The sequence below is a fragment of the Trachypithecus francoisi genome, unplaced genomic scaffold (genome assembly GCF_009764315.1).
Source record: "Trachypithecus francoisi isolate TF-2019V2 unplaced genomic scaffold, Tfra_2.0 Lachesis_group10, whole genome shotgun sequence".
NCBI classification, from domain to species: domain Eukaryota; kingdom Metazoa; phylum Chordata; class Mammalia; order Primates; family Cercopithecidae; genus Trachypithecus; species Trachypithecus francoisi.
The window spans coordinates 7,313,672-7,329,784 of NW_022681455.1; the positions used below are offsets into that span (position 1 = coordinate 7,313,672).

At 40.1% G+C, this 16,113-nt stretch overlaps 1 protein-coding gene across 2 annotated transcripts in view; it reads left to right on the forward strand.

Moving 5' to 3' along the window:
* The window catches only part of RIOK1 (RIO kinase 1), a 30,069-nt gene that overhangs the window by 4,737 nt on the left and 9,219 nt on the right, over positions 1 to 16,113 (forward strand). For both annotated transcript variants that reach the window (XM_033216144.1, XM_033216145.1), the window contains 10 exons: positions 935 to 1,025; positions 2,590 to 2,659; positions 4,556 to 4,598; positions 6,835 to 6,927; positions 9,747 to 9,859; positions 9,962 to 10,042; positions 11,405 to 11,491; positions 11,891 to 12,028; positions 12,397 to 12,500; positions 12,722 to 12,828. In XM_033216144.1, the coding sequence (XP_033072035.1) occupies positions 935 to 1,025; positions 2,590 to 2,659; positions 4,556 to 4,598; positions 6,835 to 6,927; positions 9,747 to 9,859; positions 9,962 to 10,042; positions 11,405 to 11,491; positions 11,891 to 12,028; positions 12,397 to 12,500; positions 12,722 to 12,828 (927 nt within the window). The remainder of the gene's footprint in view (positions 1 to 934; positions 1,026 to 2,589; positions 2,660 to 4,555; positions 4,599 to 6,834; positions 6,928 to 9,746; positions 9,860 to 9,961; positions 10,043 to 11,404; positions 11,492 to 11,890; positions 12,029 to 12,396; positions 12,501 to 12,721; positions 12,829 to 16,113) is intronic.

Sequence of the window (16,113 nt, forward strand, 5' to 3'; positions counted from 1 at the left end):
ACAGTCTTCCTTTGACTATTGAAACAGCTGTATTGGCTGGGTGCAGTGGCTCACACCTATAATCCCAGCACTTTGGGAGGCCAAGTGGCGGGAATCACCTGAGGTCGGGAGTTTGAGACCAGTCTGGCCAACATGGTGAAACCCTGTCTCCACTAAAAACACAAAAATCAGCCAGGCATGGTGGCGGGCACCTGTAATCCCAGCTACTTGGGAGGCTGAGGGTGGAGAATCGCCTGAACCCAGGAGGCAGAGGTTGCAGTGAGCCAAGATCATGCCACGGCACTCCAGCCTGGGCAACAGAGCGAGACTCTGCCTCTAAAAAACAGCAACAATAAAATGGCTGTATCATGGACCAGAATGTATGCATTTTAAAATAACCACATTGTGAGTAACAAGAGATTTCACATTTTCATATCGTCTTGTTTTGGTGACTCCCTTGTTGATTCGTAATGCAGCTTTGAGCAATTTCATTATTTAAGTTTGTGCATGGCACCAGTCTAAGTGCTAAGCCCCATACTTAATATCTCCCTGTCTTGAGACATTGGGCCCAAAATGAAATTCTGAACCAGCTTAATGTTGGTCTTAGCTCTTTATTATAAACTTTAGGGGTAAATGAACATTCTCAAATTTTAAGTCGATAAACCAGTCAAATTAGAAAACTACATTTAATTTTAATCTGTTACTTACAATAAGAGGAATCATAGAGAAGTTTAAAAAATGGATTATGCAGACTCTTTTAGTCGTTAATTTTAACCTTCTGTTTCAAAAACTCTCTAAAAATTTTTTTGAGCCAATTTGATTGACTCTTACCTTTCCTTAAGATACTCCTCTAAGTATTGATGCTTTAGTAACTAACTATGAACTAAGGAAATGGGATGATGAATCTTAGGTTTGTATTTCAACTAGTGCCTTAGACTCTGGAATTCTCTTCTAGGCAAATCGACAGACCTCCGACAGCAGTTCAGCCAAAATGTCTACTCCAGCAGACAAGGTCTTACGGAAATTTGAGAATAAAATTAATTTAGGTGAGTTTACAAAATACATCACTGGGCTAAGAGGACATTTTTCTAAAACCATGAAGTGTTGTATAATTTTATTAGATTAAGAAATAAAGGCTTACCATGGTGGCTCACGCCTGTAATCCCAGCACTTTGGGAGGCTGAGGTGGGTGGATCACCTGAGGTCAGGAGTTTGAGACCAGCCTGACCAACATAGTGAAACCCTATCTCTACTAAAAATACAAAATTAGCTGGGCGTGGTGGCACATGCCTATAATCCCAGCTACTTGGGAGGCTGAGGCAGGAGAATCACTTGAACCTGGGAGGTGGAGGTTGAGATGAGCCAAGATGCGCCATTGCACTCCAGCCTGGACAATAAGAGCAAAACTCCATCTCAAAAAAAAAGAAAAGAAAAAAGAAATGAATGTATTCAAGTGTTACTGACTCAATAGTGTTTACAGAACGTTAAAATCTTAGTAATTTAAAAACATAACCTCAGGAAAAGACTTAAATTTATGCGATTTTGGTTGTTTTCCCCTTGCCATAGGAATGTAATGTTACAAAAACCCATTTAAGTTGTTGTCTGTTCTGTTTTAGGTGTTTTTTTTGAGACAGGGTCTCACTCTGTCACCCAGGCTAGAGTGCAGTGGCACTATCTTGGCTGACTGCAACCTCGATTTCTGGGGTTCAGGCAGTCCTCCCACCTTAGCCTCCCAAGTAGCTAGGACCGCAGGTGCACACCACCACACCTGGCTAATTTCTATGTTCTGTAGAGACGGGATTTCTCCATGTTGATCAGGCTGGTTTTGAACTCCTGAGCGGCTCAAGTGATCTGCCTGCCTCGGCTTCTCAAAGTGTTGGGATTACAGGTGTGAGCCACTGCGCCCAGCCTGTTTGAGATTTTGTAATAGGGTTATCTCATAGTAGGATGTTAAAAATACTGGGGTATTGAATATAGTTACATTTTGTTTCACTAGAGGTTTTTTATGTAGGTGTTAATTATTTAGTGACCTGTTCAATGCCAGGCATCAGAATGTTGATTTGAGTCACCACCTCTTAGAAAATGCAAGAGAGAGTTGGAGGGAAGGAAGGAAGGCCATCTTTCTATTCTTGTGGATCTTCACTCTAAACCCAGCACAGTGTTTCATATAAGCTGTCAATACATGCTAAATTAATATAAGTGTTTTAGGGCCTTCTTTGCCTATCATAGACTTATAACTTGAAGTGAAACGAGTTTTTGGAATTAAACTTGAAATTCAGGTAGTTATATTAGTCATGTGAAATACTAGCAAGTGTCTAAAATTTATTATGCAAATTAGCATTTTTGAAGAATTTCTGCATCTAGAATTCTGTGGCTCAAATATTACAGCTGTAGTGATGAAACTGACAACACTTATCAAGGAAACACAGTTTAGTGCCTACTTTTTAAAACATGACATTGTTTTCATTACCAAACTGTATTTGTAATGTCTACAATAAAATATTTAGAAAGTATAGAAAAGAAGGAAGGGGGAGAAATACCCAGTTCAGCAACTCTGTTAATGTCTTTTTGTCTTACGTATTGTTTACATTGTGGGTTTCTTTATTTTAGATAAGCTAAATGTTACTGATTCTGTCATAAATAAAGTCACCGAAAAGTCTAGACAAAAGGAAGCAGATATGTAAGTAATATTTTAATAATAAGCATGGGTGATAGGGACTAGTCTAGATTAAGCAGCACCTTGATCATAATTCGTTTACAGAAGTTGTTCATTTGTATAATTAAACCAATCATTATTTTGGGGTGTGTGTGTGTGTGTGTTTTCCTTAGCTTAAATGAGGATAGCCTATGCCTTTGTGAATTAAAAATATTGATGAATCTTGGCTGGGTTTGGTGGCTCATGCCTGTAATCCCATCACTTCAGAAGGCCGAGCTGGGGGGATCACTTGAGGCCAGGAGTTTGAGACCAGCCTGGCCAACATGGTGAAACCATGTCTCTACAAAAATTAGTCAGACGTGGTAGTGCACGCCTGTAATCCCAGCTACTCGGGAGGCTGAGGCGTGAGAATCGCTTGAACCTGGGAGGTGGAGGTTGCATTGAGCCAAGATTGTGCCATTGCATTCCAGCATGGGCCACAGAGTGAGACTCCATCTCAAAAATAAATACATAAAATAAAAATTAATGAATTTTAAGAAATACATAGTAAAACTATAATCTCATGACATTTACAAATGTGTTCTCATGAGGGGAACGGTGTTTGTAGATTTCAGTTTAAACTAAAATGTGCAAAAATGTTCCCTTAAAATTTATTAAGAATTATTCTTTCCCATGAAGTATTTTTAAAAATTTAAGGGAAGACTATGAACTAATTATATAACTGAGAACTGTTTCTGTTTACACGTCTGTTCTCAAAGCCAATTGTTTAAGATCTGGCTCACTTCTCTCATATACTACTAACTCTAAAGTATTAAAACTATATTATAGAAAAAGACACTAAGATCATACAACTAACTGTGAGAATTGAACTTAAAAGCCAACTTTCTTCCGATTTATTGCTATGTCCAAGAGGTGTCAGCTTTTTGAGATACACCATAGTCATTTGTTATTTCACTGGTGTCTGTTTGAATCTTTGTGTTTAAATCTTTATTAGTTTAGGTTAGTGTGCTAGGTGGAGTCACTCAGTGTATGAGCAGAAGCAAATCAGAGTCTGCATTTGAAGACTGTCTTGAAATGATTTTAAAAAACAAAAAAACTCTCGGGTGCAGTAGCTCACGCCTGTAGTCCTAGCGCTTTGGGAGGCCGAGGTGGGCGGATCACAAGGTCAGGAGATCGAGACCATCCTGGCTAACAACGTGAAACCCCGTCTCTACTAAAAATATGAAAAATTAGCCAGGCGTGGTGGTGGGCGCCTGTAGTCCCAGCTGCTCGGGAGGCTGGGGCAGGAGAATGGCGTGAACCCAGGAGCCGGAGCTTGCAGCGAGCCAAGATTGCACCAGTGCACTTCAGCCTGGGCAACAGAGCAAGACTCCATCTCAAAACAAACAAACAAAAAAAACTTGTGTCTTCTTAGAAAATGACTCTAAAAAGAAAGCCTTGTAAATGACTAACTCTATGTGGAGGCTGAGGCAGGAAGAATACTTGAGCCAAGGAGTCTTTGTCTAGCCTGGGCAACATAGTGAGATGCTGTCTCTTAAAAAAAAGAAGACAAGACTTTAATTCGTGCTAATAGAATCATTGAAGATTTGAAGGACAGTATAAATATACTCAGTGTTTTCTCTTTTTCAGCATTGTTCACTTTACCCTGGCGGCTCTTTGATGCTTCTGAAATAGGAATAGATTTTTCTTTTTACTGAATACGTACTCCTTTTGCCAAAATACAGAATTGAATTTTGCATATTCAGGGGAAATGAAGAATGTTTCACTGAGTAGTGAAAAATATATAATCGTATCATAAAATCTGTTATTTAAAGAAACGACTTAGGAATTTTCATGAAATTATCTACATTTAGAAGCTTTTTATTTTGGCTTCTCACTGAATTTTGAATGTGTTAACTATATGTTTTTGTTTTTGGTTAGGTATCGCATCAAAGATAAGGCAGACAGAGCAACTGTAGAACAGGTACAATTTAAATGTGTTGCTAACTCTTCTTTTTAATTAGCATTTCTTTTCTCTTTGAATTGTAGTTGGCTTTTATCCTTTTTGCTTAATGCTAATGTTACCTAAAATTAGTCCTATATACAATTACTCCTTTTTATAGTTTTGAGTTTAGAGACATATATTTTGCTTTTATAGGACTATTGGATGAATTAGAGTCATAGTCCTTCAGTGGCCTTGCAGAGCCACCATGCAATGCTTTCCCTTCTTGGAGAGAGTCTCAGACCAGCAATCTTTTAGGAAAGGTCCGCAGGAATTTTGTGAGCTTTCCCAGAAGATAGGTAGGGTATCTGCCACAAAGCAGAAAGTGTGGGTGTAAAAGAGAGAGGGGCAGATCATGTCTTCAAATTTCCAATTAGGAATCCTTTGTTTAGAAATTATGCTTGTTTTATTCTTTCTATTCAAGAATGGGGAAAAATTGGCCCCTGATTTTCCCACATTCAGAAGAATGTGATTGAATATTAGCCTTGGCCCAGATTTTTGATGTGAAGAAAGTGATAAAAAGAGTCAAAACATTTGCCTCTGCCACCTACCACTCCTCTCCACCCCCAACCCCCGCCCACATATACACAAACACATGTTCTGAATTCCACCATTAGACAGAAGCCGGGTCTGGGGTCTGTGTCTTCATTGTCCTCTAGTTTATTTTGTGATTTATTTCTGTAATTGAAAACAAAGTATGGTTCACCTCAGAAAAATGAGATAACCTTAAGTTTCAAAGATCCTAAATAAGTTAGGGTTATTTTTGGCAGGACATTCTTTTTCTCTTTCAAAATTTATTTTGAATGATAGAGTACACAGCTTGAGTCTTCAGCTGTCTGTGTAAAATATATGCTTGTGTATACATTTATCGTTTCTCTTTCCTTGTTTTGTTCTTAAGCCATTTAGTTTGTTACTTCTTCCTATGCCCCTTACTTGTCTGACTCCAGCTTTGCAGAAGCGCAGTTCTGTACCTAGAGGCCCATACTCAGCCAGCTGACTTCCCCTCTTTGCTTACCTGTGCAGTAGAGAAGGAATGGAAACGAGTGCCTTTTCATTCTTCTGTAGTTGCAACGGTTGTGATTTGGCTTTTAGTCCTGTAGTCTTTCCAGGTGGTTTTGTTTATATTAACCTTAGGCTTCTAGTGTGACCCCAGCCACTTCATTGAAGGTGGACCCTAAAGTATAGTTGAGTTTGGCTAGTTTATAATACTGTCTCACCCCATGGGGCTAGAGGGCCTGCCTGAGCCACAAGGAGTTATTGGTTGGTATCCTTAGAAATTGCATACAAATATTTGGCTGCTCTAGTTTCAGAGATGAACAAGAACAGCCTTTAAATTCACTGCCTTCTGTTTGTTAGAGAAGGCTTTGAAATCCTTTTTACTCAAGATTGATTACTCTGGCTTGAAGGAGACTCTTGCCGTGATTTACTCATCTATAATGGCAGGGGTCTGCAGACTCTTGAAAGGGCCAGCTAGTAAATAGATGCCAGCATTGTGGCTCACATAGAATTTCTGCTTTTTGTTTTTTGTTTTTTTTTTTTCAAAGCAATCCTTTAAAAGTGTAAAACCCATTCTTAGCTTGCAGGCTAAGGAAAAACAAGCTGTGGCCTGATTTGGTCCCTGGGCCAGAGAATGCTGACCCTTGATTTAAAGCTGCCTGTCCATGGCAGTAGCCACTGGGCACTTGAGAAGTGGCTAGTGTGAATTGAATGTGCTGTAAATGCAAAAGATACACTGGAGTTTGCAGACTTACTGTCAGAAACAAGGACTATCTCACTGATGACTTTTTATATTGATACAGGTTGAAATGATAGTGTTTTAGATATTTTGGGTTAAATAAAATGTATTAAGATAATTTCACCTGATTCTTTCTACTTTCAGTGTAGTGACTAGAACATGTAATACTATTTATGTAGTTTGCGTTATATTTCTATAAGCTAATAGCCTGGAGTTCATTTCTGTTTCCCTTGGACTTGGTAGCCTTTGAATTCCATGACTGGATGAACCTGTTAGTTGGTTACCTTGGTTCCTTTGGCCTTTACCTGACATTTTACTAATTAACAATTAGAGTGAATAAAAGCACCAAATAGTGACTCTCATTTAGTCAACCAGGATAGCATAATACAGTTAAGCTCTGCTGTTTATTAATTGTCACAGGTTTTAATGTGGAAAATTTGGTACTGTCTTTTGGAACTTTTTAATTTTTGCATTTCTTTTTAGGTGTTGGATCCCAGAACAAGAATGATTTTATTCAAGATGTTGACTAGAGGAATCATAACAGAGATAAATGGCTGCATTAGCACAGGAAAAGAAGTGAGCTCTTCTTTGGATGATTCAATATTTAGTTTTCTTATTTCAGATACCAAATGAAACTATGGCACTTAGTACTACATTATGCCTTTAAGAAGAAAGAAAAACAAAGTCATGCACATTAATATTTATGGTTAGAGAGGAAATTGTACATGTAACTATGCCCTTTCACTACCACTGCTGCATCGTATCATGGAGCCTAACTAGTTGTGCCCAGTAGTAAGGGAGATGGTCAGATTATTACAGGCTTGAGTTCTAATAAAATAAATTACTCATGGGGCCAGGGGTTTATGGTTGTGTTTCTATGAGTCAGCAAGTCTTTCTTATTTTTTTTCTTTGCATATGGATATACTGCCTTCTGTTAGAGAAGACTTTGAAATCCTTTTGACTCAAAATTGAGTACGCTGGCTTGAAGGAAACTCTTACTGTGATTTACTCATCTATAATGGCAGGGGTCTGCAGACCCTTGAAAGTGTAAAACCCATTCTGCTGGAAGCAATTCTCAGTAAAATTCAACTTATAAATCACTGGATTTAAAATTTTTTTTTAAACACAGCCTTAACAGAGTCTTTTTTTTTTTTTTTTTTTTTTTTTGAGACAGTCTCCCAGGCTAGAGTGTAGTGGCATGTTCTCAGCTCACTGCAACCTCTGCCTCTCAGGTACAAGCAATTTTCCTGCCTCAGCCTCCCGAGTAGCTGGGACTACCGGCATGCACCACCACACCCAGCTAATTTTTTTTTTTTTTTTTTTGAGACGGAGTCTCGCTCTGTCACCCAGGCTGGAGTGCTGTGGCCGGATCTCAGCTCACTGCAAGCTCCATCTCCCGGGTTCACGCCATTCTCCTGCCTCAGCCTCCCGGGTAGCTGGGACTACAGGCGCCGCCACGTCACCCAGCTAGTTTTTTGTAGTTTTTAGTAGAGACGGGGTTTCACCGTGTTAGCCAGGATGGTCTCGATCTCCTGACCTCGTGATCCGCCCGTCTCGGCCTCCCAAAGTGCTGGGATTACAGGCTTGAGCCACCGCGCCCGGCCACACCCAGCTAATTTTTATATTTGTAGTAGAGACAGGGTTTTGCCATGTTGACCAGGTTGGTCTCAAATTTTTGGCCTGAAGGATTCACCCGCCTTGGCGTCCCAAAGTGCTGGTATTACAGGCATGAGCCTCCGTACCTGGCCTGAATCACTGGATTTAAGAATGTCTTTTTATGGCAATAAAAGCCAAATTTGACAGATGGGACCTAATTAAACTAAAGAGCTTCTGCACAGCAAAAGAAACTACCATCAGAGTGAACAGGCAACCTACAGAATGGGAGAAAATTTTTGCAATCTACCCGTCTGACAAAGGGCTAATATCCAGAATCCACAAAGAACTTAAACAAATTTACAAGAAAAAGTCAAACAACCCCATCAAAAAGTGGGCGAAGGATATGAACAGACACTTCTCAAAAGAAGACATTTATATAGTCAACAGACACATTAAAAAATGCTCATCATCAGTGGCCATCAGATGTATACAAATCAAAACCATCTCACACCAGTTAGAATGGCGATCATTGAAAAGTCAGGAAACAACAGGTGCTGGGGAGGATGTGGAGAAATAGGAACACTTTTACACTGTTGGTGGGAGTGTAAACTAGTTCAACCATTGTGGAAGACAGTGCGGCGATTCTTCAAGGATCTAGAACTAGAAATACCATATGACCCAGCCATCCCACTACTGGGTATATACCCAAAGGGTTATAAATCATGCTACTATAAAGACAAATGCACATGTATGTTTATTACAGCACTATTCACAATAGCAAAGACTTGGAACCAACCCACATGTCCATCAGTGATAGACTGGATTAAGAAAATGTGGCACATATACACCATGGAATTCTATGCAGCCATAAAAAAGGATGAGTTCATGTCCTTTGTAGGGACATGGATGAAGCCGGAAGCCATCATTCTCAGCAGACTATCGCAAGGACAGAAAACCAAACACCGCATGTTCTCACTCATAGGTGGGAATTAAACAATGAGTTCACTTGGACACAGGAAGGGAAACATCACACACTGGGGCCTGTCGTGGGGTAGGGGGAGGGGGGAGGGATAGCATTAGGAGATATACCTAATGTAAATGACGAGTTAATGGGTGCAGCACACCAACATAGCACATGGATACATATGGAACGAACCTGCACGTTGTGCACATGTACCCTAGAACTTAAAGTATGATTTTAAAAAGTCTTTAATTATTTTGCATATACTTGAGATACAAAAAAGTTTGAAACCACATCTCACCTATATTTAAATTGGATTTTACTGTACAGTCTTGCATTGCTTAATGAAGAGAATTCTTTCTGAGAAATCCATCATTAGGCAAATTTGTCATTATGTGAAGAACATTATAGAGTGTACTTACACAAACCTAGATAGTATAGCCTGTTGCACTCTCAGGCTATATGGTAGTTCCCAACCTGTATAACAGTTTTCTGTACTGAATACTGTAGTAATTGTAGCACAATGGTAAATATCTAGACATATAAAAAGTACAGTAAAAATACCTGTTATAATCTTATGGGATCATCTCATATATGCAGTCTGTCACCTGTCAGTGACTAAAATGTTATGTGGCACATGACTGTATTTGTATATTGGAGCTATATTTACTGTCCTTTTGATGTAATGTTTTATATTTTAATTCACATCTTCAGAAGACAGTGGTATTCCTTATGCATGTTATTTCAGTTCACTTGACTTTTGAGGTTAGAATCAAATATATTGAAAAAGGAGTTATTTAACATAAACTTCATTTTCTTTGTTTTTGACTTAAAATAGGCTAATGTATACCATGCTAGCACAGCAAATGGAGAGAGCAGAGCAATCAAAATTTATAAAACTTCTATTTTGGTGTTCAAAGATCGGGATAAATATGTAAGTGGGGAATTCAGGTAAGTTCAGATTTTTTCCCTCCAGTTGGTTTAATTTCTATTTCCTAAAACATTAAAACAAGAATGGAATAATTGAAATAATAAATATTTTTCTTATTCAAGATTTCGTCATGGCTATTGTAAAGGAAACCCTAGGAAAATGGTGAAAACTTGGGCAGAAAAAGAAATGAGGAACTTAATCAGGTGACTGTCTGGGATGTGCCTATGTCTGTCCTGTGCCCTGCACGTGAACATCAGCCCTTCCTCCCAGTAGATCCCAGTGTGGTTCTGCCCAAATGCAGGGACTTGTTAGGGCCTTCATTTCTATTACATCTGCTGAAGTAAGCAGGATAAACTCATTTCTGGACAAATAGAGATTGTTTCCTATTCTGTTGTTTTCTATTCTGAGAATCCATTACAGAAGAATACTGCCACAGTTCATGTTTATTCCACAAAGCTAGGTCATTTGGAAGGCCTCGTAAGCCATTGAAAACACTTGGAATTTATACTGAGGACAATAAGGAACTGTTAAAGGATTTTAGCAGGAAAGTGACACAATCATGTGGTTATAATGCTCTGTCATGTTTCATAGGTATTGCAGTTTTGGGCTAATCTTGTTAGGTCGTGAACTCTTTGTTTATCGTGGTTTCCTTTTCTTATTTCAGTCCAGTTTTGGACACTTTTATATATTCTTTGTTTGCACTAACACCTTTTTATCAGGTAAAGGCCTCATCTAGTTGAGATCAAGTTTTCTGAAAATTATGGAGTTTTTAAAAATGTCTTACAACTTTTTATATGCTGTACACAGGTGACACATTGGATAGTGTAGTATTGAGTAAGTACTACTCGTTTTGAAAGTCTTTTGTGTGGCCGGGCGCGGTGGCTCAAGCCTGTAATCCCAGCACTTTGGGAGGCCGAGACGGGCGGATCACGAGGTCAGGAGATCGAGACCATCCTGGCTAACACGGTGAAACCCCGTCTCTACTAAAAATTACAAAAAACTAGCCGGGCGAGGTGGCGGCGCCTGTAGTCCCAGCTACTCAGGAGGCTGAGGCAGGAGAATGGCGGGAACCCGGGAGGCGGAGCTTGCAGTGAGCTGAGATCCCGCCACTGCACTCCAGCCTGGGCGACAGAGCGAGACTCCGGCTCAAAAAAAAAAAAAAAAAAAAAAAAAAAAGAAAGTCTTTTGTGTTCAACAAGCTATTAGGTGTGAGTCCAACTATTTTTATTAAGCATATTTCAGGCTAATCAACTCAAAAGATACTTGTGGACATATCTCCTTTATTTCCTCCATTGTAAGATGCACGTTCTTTTTCAGTTTAACATCTCTGGAATTGCTTTGGCTATTATAGGTTATGGGATGTAATAGTCGAATTGCTAGTGTTTTCTCATTCTCGGTGGTACATAATGGTACCACTTAAAATTATCTTAGAGTTTCTGAAATATTATAATACAGTTGAGAGGTCTTGGTGCTATTTCTTAACAGCAATATTAATTTTGTGACCTGCAGTTGTAATTTATTTAGATGCCTTTTCAGCTGTCCTTTTATTTGTTATAATGTCACAGGCTAACCACAGCAGAGATACCATGTCCAGAACCAATAATGCTAAGAAGTCATGTTCTTGTCATGAGTTTCATTGGTAAAGATGACGTGTAAGTATGTGGAAGCCCTAATAATTGCATTCTGAGAACTGTATTTTTAAGTTCTTTGAGTTTATCCACACTGAATATTTCCCATTTGAATAACTTCTTTTATGAATCTTTCCCACTATATTAGTGAATACGTGTTATCAATGTATTCTACCTTTTCAAGTCTGAAAATGCTTCAGAATGAGGAGCAAGTTAGTCCTGTGTTGGAGGGTGGGCTTACACAGTGTGTTGGGAAAGCATCTATTTGCTGGTACCTTCTTGGTTTATCTGCAGTGAGACAGATTGTCCCACATACAGCTCACATGATGAGTTGTAGAAGAGAAAGGCATGTAACAGTATAGTAAGAAGCAAGAAGACTTGTTCTTAGTCATTTTATCTTAGTTCATTTTCTTTTCATTCAAGGCCTGCACCACTCTTGAAAAATGTCCAGTTATCAGAATCCAAGGCTCGGGAGTTGTACCTGCAGGTCATTCAATACATGAGAAGAATGTATCAGGATGCCAGACTCGTCCATGCAGATCTCAGTGAATTTAACATGCTGTGAGTGTATTTTGTCTCTTAAGAACCGCCTATAAGTTGTTTTGTGTCCTTTAAAATGATAAATGATAAACAAAATCCCACTCCAAGAAGTCACACTAACATCTGAAGTTTTATTGTTGGCTTCCAAATGGCATAAGATAGGATTCCTTTCTTCAGTGACCTTAGTCACAGAATTGACCGCTTGGATCATTAACAGTGAATGGACTTTGGAAATTCTCCCAGCTTCCGTCTGTTAGTCAGGATGGCCTCATCTTATCTACCTTGGTCATTTTGTGAATTACTTCCCTTGCTCTTAAGAGTAGAATTTATTTTAAACAGAAAACAGTAAAGTAGTACCATTCCACAGCTTCTGTGTCTCTGGCCCGTAGGTACCACAGTGGAGGCGTGTATATCATTGACGTTTCTCAGTCCGTGGAGCACGACCACCCACATGCCTTGGAGTTCTTGAGAAAAGATTGCGCCAACGTCAATGGTGAGTAGAAACGGGAATTTTCGAAACAACTCGGTCTGTTTTGATTTTGTACTCAGTTAAGCTGTTGGCATAAAACGTTCTCACTAAATTGTTTGGTGCAGTGACGCTTAAACCATTTGCGGGGAGGTGGTATGTAGTTTTATCTCCTTGTTTCTTTATAAGGTAGTTGGAATACTAACCTTTTTCCTCATAAAAGCTATCAACGTTTTTCCTTCTGACAGATTTCTTTCTGAAGCACAGTGTTGCCGTCATGACTGTGCGGGAGCTCTTTGAATTTGTCACAGATCCATCCATTACACATGAGAACATGGATGCTTATCTCTCAAAGGTAAGACAGGGAGGGAAGGAGGAACAGAAAGTAGCAGTACAGGTTCAGTATCTCTTATCTCAAGTGCTTGGGACCAGAAGTGTTTCAGATTTTGGATTTTTTCCAATTTTGAAATATTTGCCTTGTATTTACCCTAGTTGAGCATCTGAAATATCAAAATCCAAAACTGTCACTGCTCCATTTGGCATTTCATTTGAACATCGTGTCGGTGCTCAAAAAGTTTTGGATTTGGGGCCGGGTGCGGTGGCTCAAGCCTGTAATCCCAGCACTTTGGGAGGCCGAGATGGGTGGATCACGAGGTCAGGAGATCGAGACCATCCTGGCTAACACCGTGAAACCCCATCTCTACTAAAAAATACAAAAAAACTAGCCGGGAGAGGTGGCGGGCGCCTGTAGTCCCAGCTACTCGGGAGGCTGAGGCAGGAGAATGGCGTAAACCCAGGAGACGGAACTTGCAGTGAGGTGAGATCTGGCCACTGCACTCCAGCCTGGGCGATAGAGCGAGACTCCATCTCAAAAAAAAAAAAAAGTTTTGGATTTTGGAGTATTTCAGATTTTTGGATTTGGGATGCTAACCAGTAATTGCATTTGCTTGACACTTCTGAGGGACCCAGATTGCATAGTGTAGTTTATTCATTTTGACAGCTTCCTGACACCTTTTCCTTCTTACTTAGCAGATGAAGAATCAAAAATATAGCAAAACAGCCAACAGCCAATGGTAAAGCCAGGTTTTTTTTTTTTTCCTTTCCTCTCTGAGTCAACTTGATAGCCAAGATTTTTTTACTTTAATTATCTGGCAAGATTACATAGACTCTCAAAGTCTGTGAAAGTTTGGTAAGAAAACTGTCAGTTTTTTGGTCATTAATTCTTTTCCCTTGTTTCTCAGGGGCCTTTCTTTCTTTTTCTTTTTCCTTTTCTTCCTTTTTTTTTTTTTTTTTTTTTGAGGCAGGATCCCGCTCTGTCACGCAGGCTGGAGCATGGTGGCACAATCTTGGCTCACTGCAACCTCTGCCCCGCAGGGTCAAGTGATCCTCCCAGCTCAGCCCCTGAGTACCTGGGACTACGGACACATACCACCATATCCAGCTAATTTTTGTATTTTTTGTAGAGACAGGGTTTCATCATGTTGCCCAGGCTAGTTTTGAAATCTTGGCCTCAAGTGATCCACCTGCCTCAGCCTCCCAAAGTGCTGGGATTACAGGTGTGAGCCACCACTTCTGGCCTCAGAGGCCTTTCTGAATATATAATTTTTTAGAATTCTGGTAAAAGACATAATATAAAACTTATTGCTTTAACCATCTGAATGTATGGTTCAGTGGCATTAAGTACATTCACATTGTTGTATAAACTATCACCACAATCTGTCTCCACACCTGTTGCATCATCCCAGAGGGATACTCTGTACCCATTAAATAACAACTTCCCATCCTCCAGCAATCACCATTCTACTTTCTGTCTTTGTGAATTCACCTACTCTAGGTACCTCTTGTAAGTGGAATCATATAGTATTTGTCTTTTTGTGTTTGGCTTATATCACTTAGTATGATGTCTTCAAGGTTCATCCATGTTGTAGCATGTGACAGGATTTCTTCTTTTTTTGTTTGAGACAGGGTCTCACTCTGTTACCCAGGATGGAGTGCAGTGGCGCGATCTTAGCTCACTGCAACCTCCACCTTTGGGTTCAAGCCATTCTGCCACCTTGGCCTCCCCGAGTAGCTGGGACTACAGGTGCGAGCCACTACACCCAGCTGATGTGTGTGCTTTTGGTAGAGATGGGGTTTCACCATGTTGGCCAGGCTGGTCTTGAACTCCCGGTCTCTAGTGATCTGCCTGCCTCGGCCTCCCGAAGTGCTGGGATTACAGACATGAGCCTAGCGTGCCCAGCCTAGGATTTCTTCTTTTAAGGCTGAATAATAGTCCAGTGTATGTATATCCTACATTTTGTTTATCCTTTCATCTGTGGATGGACATACAGGTTGCGTATACTTTCTGGCTATTCTGAATAATGCTGCTATGAACATGGATATATAAATATCTCTTCAAGACCCTGCTTTCAGTTCTTTTGAATATACACCCAGAAGTAGAGTTGCTGGATCAAATGGTATTTCTATTTTCAAGTTTCTGAGGAACCCACCATACTGTTTACTATAGCGGCTGCACCATTTTACATTACCACCAGCAGTGCTCAAGGGTGTTAATCACTCCACATCCTCACCAGCACTTATTGATCTCCACATCCTCACCAACACCTATTATTTTGTTACTGGTTTTGTTTTGACAATGAGAGACCCCCTAATGAGTGTCGGGTGTATGTTGTTATGGTTTTGGTTTGTGTTTTCCTGATTACTAGTGATGTTGAGCATCTTTTCCTGTGCTTCTTGGCCATTTATATATTTTCTTTGGAGAAATGTCTTTTTTTTTTTTTTTTTTTAAGAGACAGGGTCTCTCTGTCACCCATCTGTAGTACAGTGGTACAATCCTGGCTCACTACAGCCTCAACCTTCTAGACTCAAGCAGTTCCCCTGCCTCAGCTGCCTCAGCCTGCTGAGACTATAGGCGCACACCATGACACCCAGCCAGTTTTTCTTTTTCTTTTTCATTTTGCTGGGACAGGGTCTCACTGTGTTCAGTCTGGTCTTAAACTCCTGGGCTTAAGTACTTTCTCCTCTCTCGGCCTCTCAAAGTTCTGGGGTTACAAGCATGAGCCACAGCGTCCAGCCCCATGTCTTTTTTAAATCGGGTTTGAGTTTTCTTTGTTGAGTTGTAGTTGTATTTTCTGGATATGTCAGATACGTGATTTGCAAATAGTTATTCCCATTCTTTGACTTGTCTTTTCACTCTGGATTGCAAACTTTGATGCACAGAAGTTTTAAATTTTGATGCGATCCAGTTTATCTATTTTTATTTTTGTCTCTGAATCAGTTTTGAATACATGGCATGTATGCCCCTACATAGGTTTTCAGGTTGGTTTGTTTTTGAGACGGTGTCTCATTCTGTTGCCCAGGCTGGAGTGCAGGGGCGCAATCTCAGCTCACTGCAACCTCCACCTCCTGGATTCAAGTGATTCTCCCACCTCAGCCTCCTGAGTAGCTGGGATTACAGGCACATGCCATCATGCCCACCTAATTTTTGTATTTTTGTAGAGACAGGGTTTCACCATGTTGGCCATGGCCAGTCTCGAACTCCTGACCTCAGGTGATCCACCTGCCTCAGCCTCCCAAAGTGCTGGGATTACAGGCGTAAATCGCCGTGCCTGGCCAGGTTTTCATGTTTTATCGTGCCTTT